We start from the raw sequence: 22,507 nt of genomic DNA, 5'->3' as shown, positions 1-22,507 counted from the left end.
TCTGACTGAAGTGGTGTCTAGATTAGAAGATAATGCAATTGCATTTATCCACCCACAGGATTTGGGCCAAACGTGTGCAGAGTTTCTCTGCTGGACTAACTAATGTGCAGCTGAGCTGTGCCAGAAGGCTCAGCTATCACTTTCAGAGACAATAACAGCCAGTTCCATCAACTTCTGAAATATAAGAACCAGATTCTAACTGAAATTATGCAAGTTAGCCAAATACCATAATCTGTAGGTTCTGTGGAAGTTGCATGGTTACAGTATCACATGCTGCACTGGAAATGTATCCCTCCTGGAGACTACAAGTTTCCAGTCCTGAACATTGTTTGTTATTTCTTATTGACGTTATTTCTTAATTCTTGGTTTACAGCTATTACCGGTAAGGAGTACTTCCTGACGTTACTGAGGTATGGTAGAATATATGCTGCTAAAAATTCAAACCATGCTTTTTCATTGGGAAAAGATACTGTAATCCTTGTGAAGCCTGTGGTGGCCACTTACAAACTTCAGTGTTACTTATGCCCTGCCTTCTTTAAAGAAAGAAATTAGAGATGTGTAAATAACAATATGAAAAAACACAACTACAAGTTACATGTGTGTGACACTGCTGATCAATTCTTAAGCTATTCTGAATGACAACAGTTACTTTGAGGTAGTGTATTTCTAAAACAGAATTTCAGATTTGCAACTGCATCTGCATTTCATATATTTTCTTCATAGATACAAAACATGCATAATTCCTACTCCATTCCTCTATTCTTCAGCGCTGTTCTTTATCTTCTCCCCGTTTCATTCGGTCTATGGTTGTGCGAGCCCGTCTGTCCTTCCTCTGCATTATTTTCAGAACAAACTTGAAAAATGGTAAAATTATATGCCATCGAAAGCTGCATAATATTTACACTGACTTTTGTAGAATTGGGAATTTGGTCATTTCCTCCCGTCCTTTCTACTCCAGAGAAATAACTGTGTAAGTCAAGAGAGAACGATCTTTTTATGGATTATTTTAATAGAATTTAGCAAAAATGTATTTGAGATTGATAACTATGGATTATTGCTAGGTAAAACTAAAAGGAAATATAAACATTCTTTATCATGTACTGTCATTGTGTAGGTTAATTGTGTAAGCCTTGTAGTTTAATTCATTGACAGAATGATAGGAAATCTGCCTCCAACTGTGTTCAGTTTTGGGCCCCTCTCTACATGAAAGATACTGAGTTGCTGGAATGTGTTCAGAGAAGAGCAGCAAAGCTGTGAGGGACTGTAAAGCGGGACTTGTGAGGAGCAGGGGCAGAAGAACTGGGGCTGCTTGGTCTGGAGAACAGGAGGCCGAGGGGAGTGCCCTTTCTTCATGGAAACGGCGGTGGTGAGGCACTGAACAGGCTGCCCAGGGAAGTGGTGGAGTCCCCATCCTTGGAGGTACTTAAGAGATGTGTGGGTGTGGTGCTTGGGCCATGGTTTAGTGACTTGGTAGCGTTAGGCTGACAGTTGTACTTGATGATCTTAAGGATCCTTTCTAACCTAAATGATTCTGTGATTCTATTTTTAACTGTTGTGACTCTTACCTTCACCAAATACTGTGTTGGCCTTTTGATAACCTGTCTCCTACATTCCCTCAAGCATGAAGTGCTGAAACAGACTACGCATAAATTATAATGACAGTGTTTAGGAGTGATGCCATTTGTCTTATGATTTATACTCATTATATTCCATTCACTGTGATGCAAACTGGAAATCAAAACACCCTTGATGGAGAATCATATTGTCATGTCTTTAACTGTGCTAGTGGTTTTGGGGATCCTGACACGCATTAGTATTTGCATATGTAGTTAACAACATAGCTTTAAAAATATCTGCCTGCTCTCCTGACTTCAGTAAAGCATATCATGCTAAAGAGGACTAAATGGGTGGGGTTTTGTGCTAAAGACCTAATAAGCATTACACTAGTATGAAGATCTCATTCCTCTCGTTTCATCTTATTCTTTCATTTGCTTCCCACGTAAAATACTGGTATGTTCTATAAGAAAGGCTTTTAGAAACTCATTGTGTCCTCAGGGTAAGTTATTTAGAGTCATATCTCAACATTGGATAGTCTTGCATCCATGGAACTTACTTGCTGTGGAAAGCATGGCAATCATGTAAACATTATTAATTCTATATTTACGACTAGCAATATAGTGACTATATATGACTAGTAGTATTAAAAGTTATCAGTTGTTCAAAAATTAAGGACACCCATTTGAAAAATGTGAAAAGTCTTTTTCTTGATTCAATGTTAAAAAGGAGAAGCAATAGTAGAATAAAAATTGAAAATTAAACCCAAGATGAAATGAGGAGTGCCTTCACCTTGCCATGGAAGAATTGCACAAATGGTGAAATTCTGCTTTAATTTCCCTTCCTACTTGCATCATCTAATCTGTTTCATGAACACCCTATTTCAGAAGTTGCTTCTCATATATAGACGTATTTTTACCATCTTTCTTAGTAGCTGGGTGAGTATAAGATTTTTTTAAACAAAAATCCTCTGATCAGTCAACACTACTATTTTTATCTGTTTTCAGAAAGTCCTTGGATTTTCAGTACTGCATAGTTTTCCCCAGAAGGATTAAGTATGATATGTGTGAAAGCAATCGTGACATAGCAGCACAGTAAATTCTACATTCAGTATAGAGTACAAGTCACTGGCCTTGTATATATAATCACCACGTCACTGTATGCATGTTTTGTATTAACTTGCATATATCAGGGTATCAGAGGTTAAAGTGTGAGAATAGTGTAGTCAGCATGTTTGCTTCATTTTGCTTCTTATTTCATCAAAAAGACTTAGAAAAGAGAAAGAGTAGACTTGCTAATGTGTTTTTGTTTCATTTGACTGTTACCAATATGTGTCAGGAAAGGCTGTAAAAAAACATAGGGAGACATTCCGGCCTCTTTGGATAGAAGCAAAAGATGAATACCCTTCTGTAACATGCAGATTAGGTCTGAAATTTATTTGAAGACTTTATTGAAAGCTCTTGAGACTGAATTCTGCTGTAGTGACTGGGCCTGAAATAGATCGTATGGCTATATGATAAATCAGTTCTGTTTCTCAAAGCCCATATAATTTATTGCATCAATAGTTAATTTTCTGCTTTGTTGCCCCAGCATTTTCATTGCTGATGCATCAGCATGGCTTTTGGAATCAGAAATGTGAAGGAATAGACATAACTGGATGAAGAGGGAGCTGCATCAGCAGGGGAAAATTAAGCAGTTTAATGAATACACCAAAGGGAAAATGACTCATTGCTGCCATGGCGAAAAATGAGCATTTCTGTTTATACTAATTAACTGGGAACCTTTACCTTTATGCAACTAAGTAGCATTTTCTTTTGGCAGTTTGAAAAATTAGGATTTTTTTCTGGCACCTGAGGAACTCAAAGCAAGATGAAACTGCTCTCTCTGAGGACAAACTCAGAACTGTCATGAAAGAAAGACTTGATGTTGACAGCAGTATTTTCATATGACACTTCGTTGTTGCTGCTGCTTTAGTCATTTTCTGATAAACTGGTATATAGAGAGAAAAAAAAGAGAAAATTATACAAGGGAACCAAATTGTCTTGCCATTGTAAAGGAAACTTGGGAAACACCTGTCCAAAAGTAGCAAGTTCAACTAAAGGCTGAGACAGCACGTATCAAAACCATTTATGTATCTGTGTCAAATTTGGGAAGTACTTGTGACCACTACTCTTTCAGGAAAGCAACAGAGATTCATGAAACAATATTTTCAAAGTCCTATTTTGATGCAATTAAATTTCAAATTCAGTCAGCATTTCTCAGAATCAGACTAGATAAGTTAAGGCTCTGAAAGCAAGAGCGAACCATTTCATTCTCTGTCTTTGTTTGCTGAGCTAGTAGACGTAGTACAACCGTAGATAGTATAGAAAGAGCCACCAGTTGTCTGGTTTTAGACCACTTCTAACACTGAGCAAGGGAGCTCAGAAGGTTGTCAGAAAATCTAACATGAAAAATCGGGAGAATGCACTTCTACTTCAGGCAACAAACGCTTGGAAAAGTTGACAATGATAATTTGTGTCCCATTAATGCGCCGTTGAAGTTGCTGAAACATCTCAGTGCGTAATGCAGAATCGAAATGTAGATTGATCGCAGCATACAACTGACAAAGCACAAAATGCCCTTGTAGTTTAGCTTTATTAATTCATTAGTGTTGGATTCACTTGTAACATAGTCATAAAGACAAAAGAAAAAAGGTTTTCAAACTATAGGATATTCCCAGAGAAGCATAAGTATTTTAAACTAGTCAGATGATTTTGCACTAAAAACATGGTTAAATGAAATAAAGAAGACAGGAGGAGAAGGCCTTAAAGAACTATCTTAACAAATGTGTTCTGAAAGCATTTTATGTATTTATGTCCTTGAAAGTAATTGAATTCTGAACATCTCAGCACTAGGTGATGGCACGAAATCCAGGAAAGGAAATTGCCCAGAAACTGAAGTAGAACTGGCAGTGGTATTTTTAGTAATCCTTCCGGATGAATTGCAGAAAAGTGGCCAAGCAAGATGAATAGCAAAAAGTAAAGGAACTTGGAAGGAACTGCAAGTAATGTAGTTGGTGTATACTGTGACTTATGGATTATTTCTAGGTTGTGGTAAATATGGTAAGTTTATTTAATGATGTAAAATGTATATTCTGTACTGCAGGTCTGACAGCCATGAAAGCACACTACGTTTTATAATAGTGAGCAGTTTAAATTAAACGAACAAAAAAAATAGTTGTATCTGAAGTTGTCTTCAAGTACTATTGTAGAGGGGGCTTTACAGTCTGTGCACGTTAAGAAGCAGTGAGTTATTTTAGTGAGTTATATTGCAAGTCTTGCAGCATGGCACCTGGTCAGCAGGCTGTAAACTTGTGCTGGTCAGAGTTAGTGGGCAGCTCGATGCAGTCCAGCTGTTGGACTTTTCCCAGTCTCTCTTACAATTGCATTTCACACTAACAATTTATGTACTGTTTTTCCATTTTTACCGTGAAACTAACTTTTTTATTTCACATGCAATTTCACTGAAGAGCATCTTTACAGTTTGGTAGTACAAGATGCACCATTCTGCCCTGTTATTTTTGTTGTTTTATTTTTTCTTCTGTGTGTGTGTTTTTTGTTTGTTTGGTTGGTTGGTTTTTTAAATCCAGTATGTAAATATTTTAGATTTGTCTCTGAAAGCTCCATATAACCAGTTTTCCTACATGAAAAATAAATAGTAGAAGCTGTGTGTTTCTTTTGCTCCTTTCATCATAATGCTTATTCAGAAGTGGTCATGTTATTTGCTGCAGCTGTTTCTGGGCAATTTCTCTGAAGATGCTGGGAAGGCCTTGCTTGCTTCTAAAGAAAATGAGTGTAGCCAAAACATTCTAAAACATTAATTCAACTTAAATGGCAAGAGAAAACTTAAATGCTTATTGAAGTAAAACAGGAAAAATGTGCTCTGAATGTGGCAAGTCAAGTGAAAATCATTGTGGTGGGTTGTAAAAAATAAGACAGTTGCTACACTTTCCCTGAGACACGTTGGTTTAATTGGCAGCTGCAAAACAAATGAGGCTGGAGAGTGCCATACGTCCGACCCACTCACCTCTTCTAGCTGCCTCTGTTACAGAAGTTTATCACCTTACTTTTTACCATGTTTTATCACTCCTTGACTTGAATCTTGAGTGTGTCTGCAGCTTGTCAAGGTCCCCTGGAATGAATTACCAGTGGGACATTTGCAATTTACTTCAGCAGCACAAGTCTTCACTTTGTTTCCCACTGACCTCACGTGCCAGCACACAGTCAGCTCCCAGAAGAGAACTGCTCTTCCACGGGGGCATCGTGCGTGCTCACGTCAGAGCTTGCACGTCCCTCGTCATGCTGGAGTGCTGCTCCCTTTGCTGGTGGGTAGCCACGTTTTTGCTTTATTGTTTTTCTGCTTCTCTCCGTTTGAGTCGGGACACTTTATTATTGTTTTAATATACAGGAAATAACTTTGGTCCTGTCTGTCTGAAGTCTCTATGTGGTTTGGAAAGCAATTAAGTAGGATTTAGGACACTGTTCTCCCAGACATAAAGACCTTAGGACAGAAAATAAATATGCTATGTTATTCTGAATATTAGTACTGCTGCCAAATTTAGAGGTTTCTTTTGAGATGGGAAGTTATTTTTAAATGATTTTTTTTTTACTTTTTTTTTTTTATTGGTATTTTGCCTGTATACTGTGATTTTGGGTGAAAATCTACTGCAGTTAACTAGGTACTAGACCCACACATAGCATTTTTCTCTCCAGCTTTTCCAGTATGAAGTAGTTAGAGAAAGGAGTCATTCAGCAGTAAGTTTAAGAAATATATCAAATTGTTACATGAATCAGGATATTTCCATTTTTCTGAAGCACAAATGGGACTTTTGCTGTGTTATTCCTTTGGGAATAGGGAATAGATAGTAACTGATTTATCCCAGAACAAATGGGTTTGTCAATGGTAAGGAACATTGCCTTTTTTTCTGTATAAGCTTTGTAACTTCCTGTTACAGAGTTAAAACTTTTATAGAAAGTTTTGGTGCTGTCTGGATGATATTTTTCACAACAATAATGGGCTCTTTTTACTTCATTTTTACATATGCTCATTTCACATCTTCATATACTTTTCTAGTTCAAACCTTTTTTGTTTGTTTGTTTTTGTTTTGTTTTTAAGTGTATCAAAGAGCATGAAGTAGTTACCAGCATTCAGAAGCCAGAGTTTCAAGAAGTCTCAGCATGTCATGAGCTAGAATTGAGAAAGTTGGCAAGACTGAAAAATGTCAGGAAAATGAACTACAGTAATAGAACTATCTTTGAAGTACTAGAAAATTTGAATTATTTCTTTTTTTTTTTTTCTGATCTCAGTGGTGTAGTTTAAATCAGGATTACAAAAGCTATGGTTAGAAACCATCAAACATCAACTTCTAACCAGAAATACTGACCTTCAGAGTGGATGTGAGGTCATTGCTTACAGAGCCGCACTCCTTAGCACCTTAGCGCATCAACTACCTTTGATTTATTTTTTCTCTTGCTAAGTTTTTTCCAGTTGCAGGGGAAGCTGCATAGAATCAATAATCAGGAAGACAGGAGCTGCAGACCATCTTTGCAAGGAGAGCAGGAAGCTGAACTGTAGGAAATCAGTATTCTTCAGATACTTGAAATGCAAGGCTTAACTTACAGCCTACTGAGATTTTGCCATAGAACGGTAGCCCAAGCAGAAGTGTTGCTTAGAGTTTGTAGCTTGAAACACTCCACCTCTCTAGTGCAGAGCAGCACTGTAGGTCGTTGCAAACAACACAGTTTCAGTTAAGAAGCTGAGTCCAAGACAAAAAACAGATGAAATCAGCTACAGGCTGTATAAGGAATGAAAAATTCCTCATGAGGAATCAAGGGTAAAGCTTTTCATACTCTTTCATGCTTCAGCTAAAAATATTAACACCATAAAAATTCTTCAGGGGGCAGAGTTGAGGTGGTAGCTGCAGGGTGATCACAACATAAAAGAGGTACATTTTCTCTTTATATGGGGAGGCCTCCTTCAGACCTGTCATATGATGGATTTGAAATGAAAGTTTTGTGGGCTTACAGTTTCCCAGACAGCCATCTTTCTACAGCTTCATTATTAACAACAATTTAATCTTAGCCAGCATTCTTTCTTATTTCTGATCTCTTGATAACTCATTTGTTTTATTTCTTTAGCAGCAGTTAGAAATAATATGCAGATCATAAAATATAGCTTTTAATGCAAGTGTTCCATATTAAAATTTATATATATATATATATAACTAGTATCCAGTACATTTTGCATAACAGATTTATTTGCAAGTGTTTGAATTAAAATGTAGCAAGCATAAATAGTGTGTGAAGTGTGGATGGATCTCATATTTAACCTCTATTCAATAATAGGTGAACCATAATTTTTCTTCCAAGCACTATATGAATGATGATTATGCCATTTTCATGGCTGATGGAAAAAAAAAATGTAATTCAAGTAATATCCACAGGACAGAGGTAATTCATTAATGTTAAGAAAATGAGACCTGGGAAGCAAGTGTTAGCTCTTGGGAAAGTAAACATGTAGCATTAGAAAAAATAAATAAAATCAAAATATGTGAATACATTTTTACAGAATCTGATCCTTAGCCATTAATGCCATTTAAATTTTTGAACTGAATAAATTATGACCAGTATTTTTTTTGTGAGCCACAAGTAACAAATTCTTGGTTATGCCACTTGTTTTAGTGCCATTTTGGGAATGATACAGAACTACTTTGCTTTCCTTCAAAACAGTCCAAAAAGAGTCCAAAAAGGCAGAAAGTTCTCCATCATGACTCATGCCTTCTGAGCTTGTGTGGGTGCAACTCTGTGCAACTGCTAAAATCCACTGATTTATTTTGCAGAGGGCAAAATAAAAGTCTGAAACTTCAGCAATTAGGACTCTTTATAGGGACTAGTGATCCAGGGACAGTCCCATTCATTTCCTGAAAGTAAAGATGGCAATTTTGACTGACCGCATGAAGGGCTTCTTACAGATTCAGAAGTGGCTGTAGCCAACTGCTTTAATCTTTAACCTTTCTACATCGTACATTTTACCCAGAACCATGAAATCAGATACATTCTTTACAGTATAGAGAGAAGGCACTGCAGTAATATAAAGTCTTAAATTAATTTATCTACTTCAAAATCTATTCTGTTCAGTTACTGCCATGTTTCTCTTTTAAGAAAAAGAACATTTGATCTTACACTTTTTCTTGTACAAACTGGGATACTCCTAACAATTAAATTTATTTATATTTAAAGTTTGGAGATTGCACACATGTTCTCATATAATTTGTTACCCCACTTTGAAAAATAGGTTGCTGGGTTGTTAGCATCTCTAGAGGCATGGCTATGTCAGTTTAGTGCAGGGAGGATTGATAGCGCCCATGTAATTGCAATTAGGAGTAGTTAGATTATATCTCATTTTCTGCATATAAGACAAACTAAAGTAAACTGACTTAAATAACAAGCATGACTTAAGATTGCAACTGACTAATGCTTGAAGACTGATAAAGTCTTCCATTTCCAACCATTGCTTTTTCATAATCAAATAGCAGGAAGGACTTACAAGAGGCACAGATATGCGATTGTACCTAAGCACTATTTACAAATTTTTTCAAAAACACTATACAGTCCGCTTCTGTAGACAATTTTATCAAGGTGATGCAAATTTAGTCAGCACCAAATATTCCCACGGGGGAAAAAGACTTTGAGCTGTGAACTGAACAAGAGAGGACACTGTCCTCTCTGGTATGTTCTGTTCTGATTCCTTCTGTGCCGGATTTTCTTTAGGCCTGCATATCAGCAGGTACCTCTAGTAGGATTACAGGCATGGTTCTGTGGATTAAGCTGCAGTTTGTTGAGTTCCATGTATTTTGTGGAGACCAACAGATATTTGGTGAAATTTCATGAGCTACTGTTCAGAATATGCAATTGGTAAATAGAAAATAATTTGCTCAAGTTAGAGGCCTTAACTTAATATATACAGGATATTATAAGGTTCAAACCTTAAATATCAGGGTGTTCCTTTGCAGTTACTTACTTGTATAGATCTTTTAAAAATCTACCAGCCCTTTCTTGAATTTTACTAAAGTGTTTACCTCGACACCTTGATGCATTGTGTGAGGAGTATTCCCTTTGAATTTACAAACCTTTTTTAAAATTACTTTCCCTTATTTGGGGTGCAGGCTGTGTATTAATAATTGATTTTTTAATCAGTATGCTTATATTTGTTTGCATCTTTGTAACTATGGAATTTTCCTCTTCATACAAAACGTTTTCTTTCAACAGAGGAGTGCTAGAGAACAATGAAATTGGGGGGTGGACTAGATGATATTTAAAGGTCCCTTCCAAGACAAACCGTTCTATGATTCTGTGATTGAATCCAGATTTTATGCTTCCCACCTAGTATCTGATTTACAAGCCACTTTTCCTTATGCAAGAGACCCTCGTGGCATTTTCAGATGGCTTGTCATTCCACACCGTGCTGCAGCTAAGGGCTCTGCAGGTGCTCTGGCAAAGAAAGTGTTTTGAAAAGGAAATGGAGAGAGTAGCCAAACAGCTTCATGAAGACTAATTGGAATATTTGGCAAACCAGGACATTCATGTGTCCATAAACTGACTGTCTGGTGCTTCTGCATTGTCTATTGTAATGGTTTTCTGTATCTGCATTCTATTGTATATAATTCGTAAAATTGTCAGTTCAGTGGGAAAGCAGGCGAGGAAAACCACTTCCTTGGCATTTGCATGTGCTTGGTGTATGCTGCTGGCTTGGTCACATGGCATCCTCTGAGAAACTGCTGAAAAAGATTACCAAGCTATCTCTAAATTGTCTTTCTTTTCTTGCAGCATAAAACTATGAGTATTCAGGAAAAGCTATCTAAACTTGATTTTTTTTCATAACTATGAATTTAACTCTGTTTTTAGCAGCCACACGACACCAGTACATGAAGGTGATTTCCTCTGATCAAAGTCCTTGTGTTTCTGTCCCTATCCTCTACAGCGTTGCGGAGTCGATCGGGACGGTCCATCATCAATGGAAACTGGGCGATTGATCGACCTGGAAGATATGAAGGTGGTGGGACAATGTTCACTTATAAACGCCCAAATGAAATCTCCAGTACTGCAGGGGAGTCATTTTTAGCTGATGGCCCAACAAATGAAGTCCTTGATGTCTATGTAAGTTTCCTGTAGCTAGGTTAATCTTCCTAATGGAAAATTTGTTTTTGCTGTTAACATGCAACACTGTAATTGCATTCATTGCCCATACTTTGTTACTGTATTGTTCCTTTAATCTTGAAACAGTATTTTGGATATCTTGCTATTGTGCCCTATTAACCCTAGTTTGCTCCAGACCCTAGGAAATCTAAGTATCAGTGAAGCCTTTCTCTCTGACTTTACTGATTTAGTAAAACCAATTTTAATTGTTCAGTAAAATGAAAGTAAAGCATACAGATGTGGGTATTTTGGGGGGACTATTTTTTTTCTGGTTACTTTGGTACTCAAGCAAATTTGGAGTAGTTTAATTTTACAGTGAACTGAATCAAATACCTAAATCAGATGAGGCCTCTCACAGAGTGATACCATCTCAGTTTTCTTTAAAAGAAATGTAGGTCTGTAGGTCCAGAAAACTAAAGAACGTGTTTTTTGAAGTGGGACAGCTTTAATAGGAAGCTGTAACATGAAGATTATAAATATAATAGCTGTTAGATAAGGTAAGTGAGAAGTCAAATTGTAGTCAGGATTGGGGAATTGTAGTGCAAAATCTATTTACTTCAGTTGGGACAGGTTTTTATTGCATCATATTGAAATAAAAATGTAATTGGACCCGATTATAACTTATTCTAAGACAAACGATGTGTTTTGAGGTTATACTTTTCATACAGAAAAGTGCAATAGTTGAAAAAAAGAGATGGAATGGTGATACTGGTTGTTTCATCCAGCTATGGCTTTTTTGCCATTAAGTGCAGTAAGTGATGGAAAAGTGCACGTGCTGGGTTGTTTCATAGAAAAATACTAACTACCCTGATTCCTCAGCTGGAAAAAGTTAGATGTTGGCAAAGTCATTCTCCATCTGCTATGTGATGTCTTATTAAAACAAATAATAATTATGCAAGCATTACTTCTTGTTGCATACTTTCTGATTAGTGGCAATGTAAGACTGGCTAAAACCTGGAAGTGACCGGGTACCTAGACTCTGCAGTGCAGACTCTGCGTTTATAAAATATATATGTGCCACTGTGTGTTTACATGATGCTGTCAACTGGGGTTTTCTTTAAGTTTTTATTGCCATCTGATAGATGCCTAGTACACAATGACCCAGAGAGAAAAGAATCAAGAAATGGATTAAACAGATACTTTCAAAGAAATATCATAAAAAGACTTAAGCTTAATTATATCATAACCTAATGTTTTAGTTTATGCTTAGTCTCTTTTTTCTCTCCCTTTTGCTAGCATGATGGACACAGCTTTATTAGCTTTCCTCTGGGGCTGCTACTGTGGATTGTCACATCTAATTTGACTGGACTCTTATCTGAGATGTTTCTTGTAGATATGAGGAATATTAGAATTCATTATTAGCTGACAGAATAGTGTCTTTGTATTTTTTAGTACAATTGGGAAGATAAATATGGAGAGTGCTAGCTGAAAGAAAATCGAGCATCAGCATGACACAAATTCTTTTATGTGTTTGAAATTTGCAGCCACAAATGGATATGGATGTCTTTTTTTCAGTCTTTGTCCTGTGGTTCCTGAATCATGCAATTCTATTTTCATCTGTAGTCTCAATCTTTACTCTTTGTGTAGAAAAATGAAGAGATTTGCAGATGGGAGCTCCAAATGGCTTTCTGTTCCTTCTTCCTAAGATCATACTGTCTTTTTTTTCCACTTTCAAAATGTGGAGGAAAAGAGATGTCTAGGTACATAGCACAACCCTTTTCTTTTTGGCCTATGGTTTATCAGGACCAGAGAACTACTGCAAGCTCTAGTGTTTCATGGGTTTGTTTCTTTTTTTGTTTGTTTGTTTTGTTCTGTGTTTTTGTTTTTTTTTTTTAATTATTATAATTATTACATTTTGTTTTGCTGTTCTTTGTTTTTTTTTTGCTTTAAACTTATTTCAACTTAGATTACTTCAAGGCATCTGCCTGACCAATCCCCACAAAGAATTTAAGAGTAGAAGCAGTTCTGAAGTAATCAGAGATAAATTAGTGAAGTTAGCAGCTGATGGCATCCTTACATTTCTAACGTGAGTGTTCCCAGACTCTCAGCAGCACAAAAAACTGCTGAGAACAGAGTATGCTGCTAACAGTTTTAAAAGCATTCATAAGATTATATCTTGCTCAGGGTTTATGGTACCTGTCTGCTTAGGTGAAAATACAGGAACCGACTTGGAGGCATGCTCATGTCAATTCCTATGGGGTTGTGCAGCATGCAGTCTTCTGAAACCACTCGGCTTTGTTTTTTTGTTTTCATACTTAAACCAGAAAAGTTTGAAGTTCCCACCCATGTTCATAAAGAACACTTCAAAGAATTGCTGTGGCTATATATAAAGACGTGGAGTCTGTCTGCAAGTACATTACATTTTTATTTGGCTGAAACCTACCATGGAAGGATGCAGGAGGGTTGCACAGGCACTCTTCAGTTGCTGTAACAAGCCTTTGTAACCTGTTCACTTCATCTTTGTTGAGCAATGCTTATGGTGAGAATAGCATAATAGTGACTTGCAAGTTGGTTGTTGAGTCTCCGCCGAGTGGTGCAGAGGTACCTGCACAGTGATGAAAGAAGGAATTGGATTTGCAGGTGCTCTGTTCATGTACAACTGATAAACCATAAAAAAGGCAGCTTGATTTGCAGATCAGGGTCTGTGGTATTTATTTTTCTGTGCCTTGTTTCTTCCTTGCTCGTGTTTCCTAAGGCATCTGTCAAGCTCTTCCAGTCAGAGAATATTTTGGTGTCCTCAGGACCATCTCCTCCTGCTGTCCAGGCTGGTGAGAAGCCAGGCCCTGCCCTGCTTGCCCAGAGCCTGTCAGCTTTACAGTTGTTAAGGAATATTTAGAGAAACAGTGTCTCTGCCATCACAAGCTAGTTCAGTTTGCAAACATAGTAACCTGTATTGTCTTACTTTTTCAGGAAACAAATTGTGTTTTTTTTCATTTTTAAACACTATCATCAACCTTTATTTCTATCATGACCAATGATAAATAATGTTACACTGTTGATCAGTTCAAGTACATATTTAGTATTAGTAATATAGCAAGTGGAAGAAGTGACTGTATGGCTGTTTTTCTTTTTAGATGATACATCAGCAGCCTAACCCGGGTATACATTATGAGTATATCATTCCAGGAGACAATGTCATTAGTCCTCAGTTGCTTGCTCACAGGAGGCCAGGTAAAATACCACTATTTTCTAATACTAAATACATTCTGTTACCCAGTAAGTTAATGGAGAAATTCATACTGTTAAGTTCAGTGTAAATGCTGCCATTGATCTGGGAGAGGCCTGGAATTCTCCCTACTCATTGGAAGAGATGTCTGCATAGATCTCTGAACTGAAGTGAATTTATATTGTCCTGTGTAGCGGGGAATCTGGTCACGTATTTATATTTTCAGTAATAATTTTGTTGTTAAAATTTTAACCGTGGCTTTACTTGAGCTGGAGTGTTGTAATCATGTCTCAGAAATGAAATCGTGCATGACTTTTCTCTTCAGAGCTTGAGCTAATTTCAAACAACCCTTCTCAGTTTCTCTTTCCTCTCCTACTTGGAGAGGACCAAATACAAAACTGGTACCTCCCCAGGCTATAATCTGGACAGATCATGCTCCTGATTCTGTGCTATGGCAATGTGTTGTACGTACCAATATGCAATTCTGAACTACAGTAGAAATTGTACAAGTGATTTTGGTCCTACTTTTACTGTTCATGACTTGCTCTGACAACTTTCTAAGTGTTTGTGCAGTTTGTTTGTAACAAGGAGCAACTGTACTGTGATATGGGGAGGCAAAAAATACAGAGCAAAATACACAAAATGCTCTAGGAAATTTTGACAGTGCACATTAATTCTACAGTGTGACGTGAGAATCTTCAGTTCTTAACGTATTAAGATCTTAAATTCTTATTGTATTAATGTTCTCTGTAATGCTGGCTGAGACTTGGTTGTCTTAATTTAAAACAACACAGTCTTCACAGAGCACTGTTAGGAAGTCTTTGCATAGCAGATTAAAGCTACTTTCCAGTTTAATGATGCTGCAGTGTTCTGAGTATTAGTGAATGAAAACAGACTGATAATAGCACATGAGGCTAATTATGCTAATTTTTTTTTTTTTTCACATCATAGGAGAGCCCTTGAATGGTCAGTTAGAAATGCCAGAAAGTACAAATCATGATGAGGAGGATTTGCATAGGGAGATGGACACTCTTACTGGACAGGCAGCTGGAACTTTTCCAGTTATTCAGCCAGGAAGATTTCCTTCTCATCAGCCAGAAAACCAGGTGCCTGCTGTGCAGCCACCAAGACAAAACCGAGAGCACAACTGGAAACAGATTGGAAAAACTGAGTGTACCACTACATGTGGGAAAGGTAAGTGCTTCATACAGCATGCACAGTAAATAGATGACCCACAGGAGGGTTCCAGTGTGGGAGAGAAGAAACATGGAGGGAAGAAGCAGTGTTGAATATTCAGCAGCACTGCTGTACAAACCATTGCTAGACCCGTTTTTTTCTGTTAACTTTTGAGCAAAAAACATACCTATGCTATGAAGTGTGCATCTATTTAAAACACCAGAAATAACAAAATTTAAAATATAAAAAATAAAAGAGTACATATAGCATTTGCTTCTGAAGGGAAGTATTTCAGGATTTTATGGCAAGCTGCTGTCTCTCACACCCTTGTCACACAGCTGCTTTCCTCAACATTCTTTGGCATTCTTTATCCTTCCATCCTCTCCAGCTTTGTCTGATACAACCTCCATGTTTTCTGTGCGTTTGTCAACAGCTTTCTGATCTGTATGGGAAGATTTCACAGAGATTCCATCAGATATATCTTCACCTCCTTGAGCGTTGCTGGAACAGCAATAATGTGCCTTTAGAAAACTAGGGTTTTCATTGGGTAGAAGTGAGAAGGAAGAGGAGAATGAAAGGGGCTGGTAATCAGTGAGCCTATGGGAGGTGATAGATTCCCTGTCTTGGGCTTCCCAGGTTAATCTTTGCCATAAGATGTTCACAGTGACCACAGATTCAGTAATGCATGACATAATCAGTTTTGGGGAAAAGTAGACTTTTGTATCTTAAAAGTGAAATTTGTTTTTACTGTACATGGCCAGCCATCAACACTTCTGAAAAATCACAGAGCTTTGAAATAAAAGACCTACCATTGAGGGAACTCAGCTAGGACAACTCTCACCAGTTCATCTACATTGAGAACATTCACTTCCTAATTAGTTTCTTTCTGTAGTAATAGAATGCTTTATGAATTTGGTCCAAGGCCAGATGAGTGTCCATGTTACAGATACAGGTAGAGCTAAAAAAAATAAGTAACAACACATCGATATTGACACTCAAAATTGCTTCTCGATTGCATAAATGTTTATAAATATACTAGAGACTTTTTTCTGTTAGCAGAAAGTATGTGTCTCTGAAGGAAAAGTCAAACCAGGTTATATGGGCTGATAAAAAATTGATTGAAAATCATCAGAAAGAAATCTTGTACTGTTTAAGGCTTTGTTTTCATTTCATGTGAGCAGTCTTGTTTGTTTTTTTTTATTCCTTTTTCCATGTTTTCTTTTTTTCTACTAGTTTATTATTTCTTAATACAAAAATGTAGATGATACCCAGTCTTTCTTCTTTTTTTTTCTCTCAAAACAAACCTTTCAGAGTCAAGTATCGTTAGGAATTTTTAAGTTGGGAATAGAAACAAGGAAAGAAAATGGATTTTTATGTTAAATAAGGAAAAGGAGATGATAAATTAACAGTTTTGATGAAAAGCTGAGAGATTTCAAAGCACTTTTTATTAAAACTTGGAGAAAAAAGAGAAGGCTATTACTATTTTTAAAAAGTTAAAATGCTTCACATGAGAACTTCTACCAACTCTTGTCCCAGATTTCCATTTAAGACGACTGAGAAAATAGGTGTGCTAGAATGGTATGGAAACTTCTACTGAATCCTGTCAGGGAAGTGAGGTATCTTTAGCACATCATCCCTCTCTCTCTTGTCCAGAGAGAGAAGGGGCTGGTACACTGCAGTAAGTATGGAGAGTTGTCATATTTAACAAGTCTGCAGTCAACAGTAATATTTCATCTGTAAGATTTATCTTACAAATCATCTCAAAACTAAGGTGAAGTGAGTAGTATTTGAATGTGTTCATTTCCAAGATAACTTTAAAGGGTGGAGGTTCGGTCTCTTTCCAGAAGCAGAAAAGGATGACTGCTAAATCTTTACTCTTCTAAAGCATATGTTCTGGCCTGGCTGCTTGGCTGCATTTTTCCACTTGCATGAATACATGATGTTTGTAATCTCTGCATTGTGATGATTTCATGCAGACCAAGCAGCATGTTTTCTCAGCCTTTAATACAACGCCATGCTGTACTCTCTATATACTAAGCACTTTTCTTAATATTACAATGTAAACAGTATAGTTTTCACTTATGTTTGGAAATTTTGGATAAAATCTTAGATTTCCTGTTGTTATCGTATGCCTTTCAATGCTATTGATATGAACAGCTCATACTGCAGTATCTTTTGCAAAGCATCACTTAATTTTCTTTTTAATTTCAGGGTCCCAGTACCCAATTTTCCACTGTGTCAACAGAATCACTCATGAGGAGGTTCCTGAGAGTTACTGTGACAGCAGCACCAAACCTATTCCAGAAGAGGAGGCTTGCAACCTCTTCCCATGTCCAGCTTTGTAAGATATTAGTGTTTAAGTCAACTGAAATAAGCCAATGTCACTGAAGTTTTGCACATGCAATAAGATATCCTACATATGAAAGTAGTTTGAACTTGTGTTGAAAACTTGTGTTTCTGTCATGAAGTGAGCAGCAAGTCAGTCTAGTAATTTCTCAAAGTTTGTGTGATTGTTCAGGCATACACACTATACCTGTGGTCTCTCTATGGGAACTCTTTTTTTCAAGTGATAGTCTGCAAAAGCTTGTCTAAAGAAGAGGCTCTGTAGGTTATATCACCTCACACTGGATCAGCGTGCTGCAGTACCCAACTGTTCATTGCATGGTGTCATACTTAAAGATGAGATTTGCCTGATAGCACTCTCAACAGCCCCTTCATAAACATGACTTCTCTTTCCTGGAATTAAGTAGTTCTTCAGCTCAGAAGTTGGATCCCAAACTGGTATACCTTGTTTCTAGTTCTGTTGGTATCACAGGCTCATATGCGACTGTTCTGGAGTATTTTACTTGGAGATACTTTCTATCACCAAGTGTTTTTCTCACCTTTTTTTTTTTCTAACAATTCATATTAATTCATTTTTTAAATTATTTTGATTTTACAGAGGACACTATCAAGAATGTAAACAGAGATGTGTAAATATTTATTTAAAATATTATTTATTAAAATACAAATGCATAAATGCATACTTATTAGCATCAGGTAGATCATTTCTAAGTATATAATATTCTCTTCATAAAGGATTCAGTTCTGCGTGCAGAAGCTTAAGTATTATTTTAAGATTCTTTACCAGCATCAAAATCATGTCCTTAGAGTTCTGTTGAGGTAGTATTAGATGAATCTTCACTGAATGAGATGCCCTCTTTTTTTTTTTTTTTAACTTCTTTTTTTCCCCCCTTTTCTGTAGCTGGGATATAGGGGAGTGGTCTGAGTGCAGCAAAACATGTGGCCTTGGTATGCAGCATCGACAGATATTATGCAGACAAATATATGCCAATCGCACCTTGACAGTTCAGCAATACCGCTGTCATCACCTGGAGAAACCAGAGACAACCAGCACTTGCCAGCTGAAGATCTGCAGTGAATGGCAGATTAGGACAGAATGGACTTCAGTAAGTACGATTGATTAATTTGGGGCATAAACCTCAGAAGAGAACAAGAATTTTCTTATAGGTATCACTAATCAAACATGAAATTTGGTGGAAGTGGAATGTGGAAAGCCTTGGAAGTAAGTGAATCTTAATTCAGAAATACCCTGCATGGTTATGACTGTTAGTTTTCAGAAGGTGAAAAAGAGCGATTGCATAGAACAAAACACATAGATATGTATGTACAGAAGCACACAAGCTTTCTGAACAATGATTTTTTATTTCTTTTTAAGTACTATATGAAATAGAGTTGGGAGACAGCTAATAGGTTTGCCTATTGTAGCAAACTTCTTGTTGTTTTTCTTAGCATGTAGTGTTTAGTTACAGGACTGATTTAACCTTATATATGTGTTAAGTTTAGAGACAGTCAGTATTTGCCGTAGCTATAGTTGGTTTGAGGCTATGCCAAGTCTTTCAGATAAAAGTGAATGGTATGGTTTTGTGTTGTTTACAAAAGTTTTGGCCAACCTGACAACCATCCTAGATACTCTCACAGCCATTGTGTAGAGAGAAGAAATATTCTGGTGTGTTAAGTGTAGTGATAAACAAGTCTCTTTTCAGTTAGCAGCAAAGCAAAGCAAAAAAAAAAATTCACAGAAGTGCTGAATTATGTGGGTGGATAGTCCTTGAAAAATGGCAGCTTAACACTGAACCTAAACCTTCTTTTTCCTTTCTATTGAAGAGCTTCATTGCTCCTAATTCCCCAGTGTAGCTAGCTGCATTGCCAGTAGAAGCACAGCTTTCTGTCCACACAGTTGTCATGGTAGGCTAAGGAGTCATGCCACAGATTTTATGTGGCTTCGATCTGCATGGGTTCATTCCTTAAATGTCCGCATTTCTGAGGTTAATGGGGGCATTATTAACCCCCTAGTCATGAAGTATTGGTGATGTGTTGAGATAAAAAACAGACATAAAAAACATATAAATACCTAGCCAGTCAAATGTAAGGAAATGTATTCACCATATTTTAAAATTTATCTGCGGCTAAAGGACAGTAAACTTGCCCTTAATAAAATAATCAAAACTTTACCTTTGTGTTGCACCTAAGAAAAGATTAGATGGTTTGTGTATTATTACATTTTGAGAAGTATTTTAGTGTGCAGACAGCCTTTAGAGCTTTACTGCTTATAGTGAATCAACATAAACAAATATTTTAGAAATTGTAGCTGGTTGAATATAGGAGTAATCCCAGTAAAATTCTGTGATCAATTTCCTCTTGGAAGTAGAATTAAAGTTTTTGGCGTATGGAAGACTCACTTATAAGGAAAGAAGCAATTGCATTTGGAAACTGTGTTTTCAGCAGAACATTTATTTTTTTTTGTTCTTGTTGAAGTACAATAAGGTTTTTGCTCTAGAGACAGGTCTGTGATCTTAGAAGTAAACCCATCTTAAGACTTTAGTGCTGACCATTTTTCCTGACATGCAAATGTAAAAAAAACTTTGATCACAATGAAGAAATAGCATTGTAATAATTTTAAGTTTGAAGGATAGACTTTGAGGGTAACTGGTCAAATCACCGCTTTTTGACAAAGAACAGGGTAGTTGTTTTGATTAGCGTTTTGCTGTGTAATGACTTGCTTCATGCATCTGGTCTGGGTTTTAAAGGCAAATGTTCTAGAGTGAACAGTTGAAGAGGTAACTGCATGCTGAAGGTAAGATCTTTAAGGTATTTTGCTGTAGGGAATATATTTTATGTAATAACTCGGACATGTAAATATAGTAAACATGGTTAAGCATTTGAAAGTAAGGGAAGAACAATGAGGTTGCCTTTGCAATCTCAACTAACTATCCTTGTGCATAGGTACTCAGGTCTTTAATCTCCAGATTCCCAGAGACTTTTCTACATTAATTCTAGAGTGTTTACAGGACTCATCAAAACATATCATGCATACACAGAACATAAAATAATGTTCCTTTTTTTTCTTGATGATCTGGATGCTTCATGCCAGGCAGAGACATTGATACCTGTCAGTTTTGTCTGAGTGACGAAAAGAGAGCAGGGGAATAAGGCCTGAACTTTGAAGAGGGATTCAAAAGTTGTTTTTCTTTGCATTTCCCTTGCTTCATATCTGTATATAGATCAAGATCAAAATTATGCATAGTATGTCAGCCTGCTATTCACATACCAGCAGTTCAATTTGATTAGGTACAGCATGGCTCATTGAAGATAGGATTTGCTTTTTTGTTTTCCAAATGTATCTACATAGTATACTGTAGAATGCTACAGACTGAAAATATGGTTTTGAAACTACTAACGTGATTTTATTCCCTATTCCTAACAATCTAAAATAGTTCTGTAGCTTCTGTGGATGTGTTAGTAGGAATAAATGAGCTGTACATTTTCAGCTCCATGAAAAAACGTGAGAATTACAGCCCAGAGTCCTGATACAACCTACCATTTGTTACAGTGTTCAGTACCTTGTGGAGTGGGGCAGAGGACCCGAGATGTGAAATGTGTCAGCAACCTTGGAGACATTGTTGATGATGAGGAATGTAACATGAAGCTGCGGCCGAATGATATCGAGAACTGTGACATGGGACCCTGTGCTAAGAGCTGGTTCCTTACAGAATGGAGTGACAGGGTAAGGCTTCCCATTATCTCCGTGTGCTGCCAAATCTTCTAAAACAACTTAGGTGCATCAGAATTAAAAAATACGTATACAGGTATAAAAGGAGTGATCTTATTTTCCATGTTTACATTTGATCTGTAAAACAGGCAAGAGCAAACAGAAAATAATGATCCCACGGGTATTGGGCAAGACTCTGGGTGCATGGCCAAACATCTGGATTTAGAACTGGATCTGTGTCTGAACTTCCCAAAACACTGAGTGTGCTGAGATTTATTATTCTGCCTTGCTTAACCCTGAGTCTCAAGCTTCAGATTTTAAAAGTTTCCCTACTGTTTTTTTAAGTGGTGGAGGTTTGAGGCCTGATGTTTGGCTTTAAGTTGAAACCATAAAACAATTTTCCTATACCTGTGAAAAGAGAGGAACAACTTCACAAGCACAGTCAAGGTATATTCAGATTTTCTGTATTTCACAAACATAAAAGTATTTTTTGATTCTAATGAGTCTGATTACCAGCATGAAAGCAATAAAAAGAGTTGTGATTTACCTTGTTTCATGATTGGACTCAGAGAGTATGTTCAACGGTGATATTCATATGCATGGGCTAAGACAAGCCTGGTATTTTGGTCCCTCTTGTGGATTCTTGTGTATCAGGTTTAATCTATAAACAAGTTGAGCTTCCAGTCTCTATAAAATACTGGTAATATTTCCCTTTTCTTTAACTGGTTGTTTTGGCAGGCAAATAATCTCATTTATCATAGAAACCATAAGATTTCTTAACTTCACAGATTCATTATTTAAATGCTTTAAATGCATCTCTGAAAACTGGGATTGTCTGGCTCAAAGGTTACATGCTAGTTTGGGCGCTGAAAAGATTTACATTATGTTTCATATGCAGAGAAGGGGGAGGAACTTAACAAATCAGACAAGTACCTGGTATGTCATATAGTTTTAAAAAGGCTGATCAAACTTTGCTACAGTTAGAGGCTGGTAAAACTTTCAGCCCACAGGCAACTCAAGTAGATTTTATGAAGAAAAAAAAATCTTTATACGCTATTAAGTCTTTGTGGTTATCATTTAAACTTTCTTTTCCCAGTTTTTGTTCACTCAGGACAGAAAGGTACCAGTTGAATTACAGATATTATTGCAAATGGCAAAGATTTTCCTGTAGTGTATATGACAGTGCCTTTTATTTTTTTACCTTTTAGAGCCATTCTTTTTATAGTGCTATTAAAGTAGTATTTACAAAGGAGAAAGAAAAATGCATTCTATCCTCAAAGACGACCTTTCTTGAGGAAAGAAAAAAAAAAAAAAGACCCCCATTTT

The 22,507-nt window shown here is 36.8% G+C and overlaps 1 protein-coding gene across 2 annotated transcripts in view; it reads left to right on the top strand.

The window, feature by feature from the left end:
- Positions 1–22,507, top strand: part of THSD4 (thrombospondin type 1 domain containing 4) — a 289,062-nt gene that overhangs the window by 242,889 nt on the left and 23,666 nt on the right. For both annotated transcript variants that reach the window (XM_082769054.1, XM_082769055.1), the window contains exons 9-14: positions 10,573–10,748; positions 13,862–13,958; positions 14,905–15,147; positions 17,341–17,470; positions 18,374–18,578; positions 21,023–21,196. In XM_082769054.1, coding sequence (XP_082625180.1) covers positions 10,573–10,748; positions 13,862–13,958; positions 14,905–15,147; positions 17,341–17,470; positions 18,374–18,578; positions 21,023–21,196 — 1,025 coding nt within the window. The remainder of the gene's footprint in view (positions 1–10,572; positions 10,749–13,861; positions 13,959–14,904; positions 15,148–17,340; positions 17,471–18,373; positions 18,579–21,022; positions 21,197–22,507) is intronic.

Source organism: Aythya marila, assembly GCF_965140915.1.
Source record: "Aythya marila genome assembly, chromosome: 11".
NCBI lineage: Eukaryota > Metazoa > Chordata > Aves > Anseriformes > Anatidae > Aythya > Aythya marila.
This window is presented reverse-complemented; position numbering and strand designations above follow the sequence as displayed.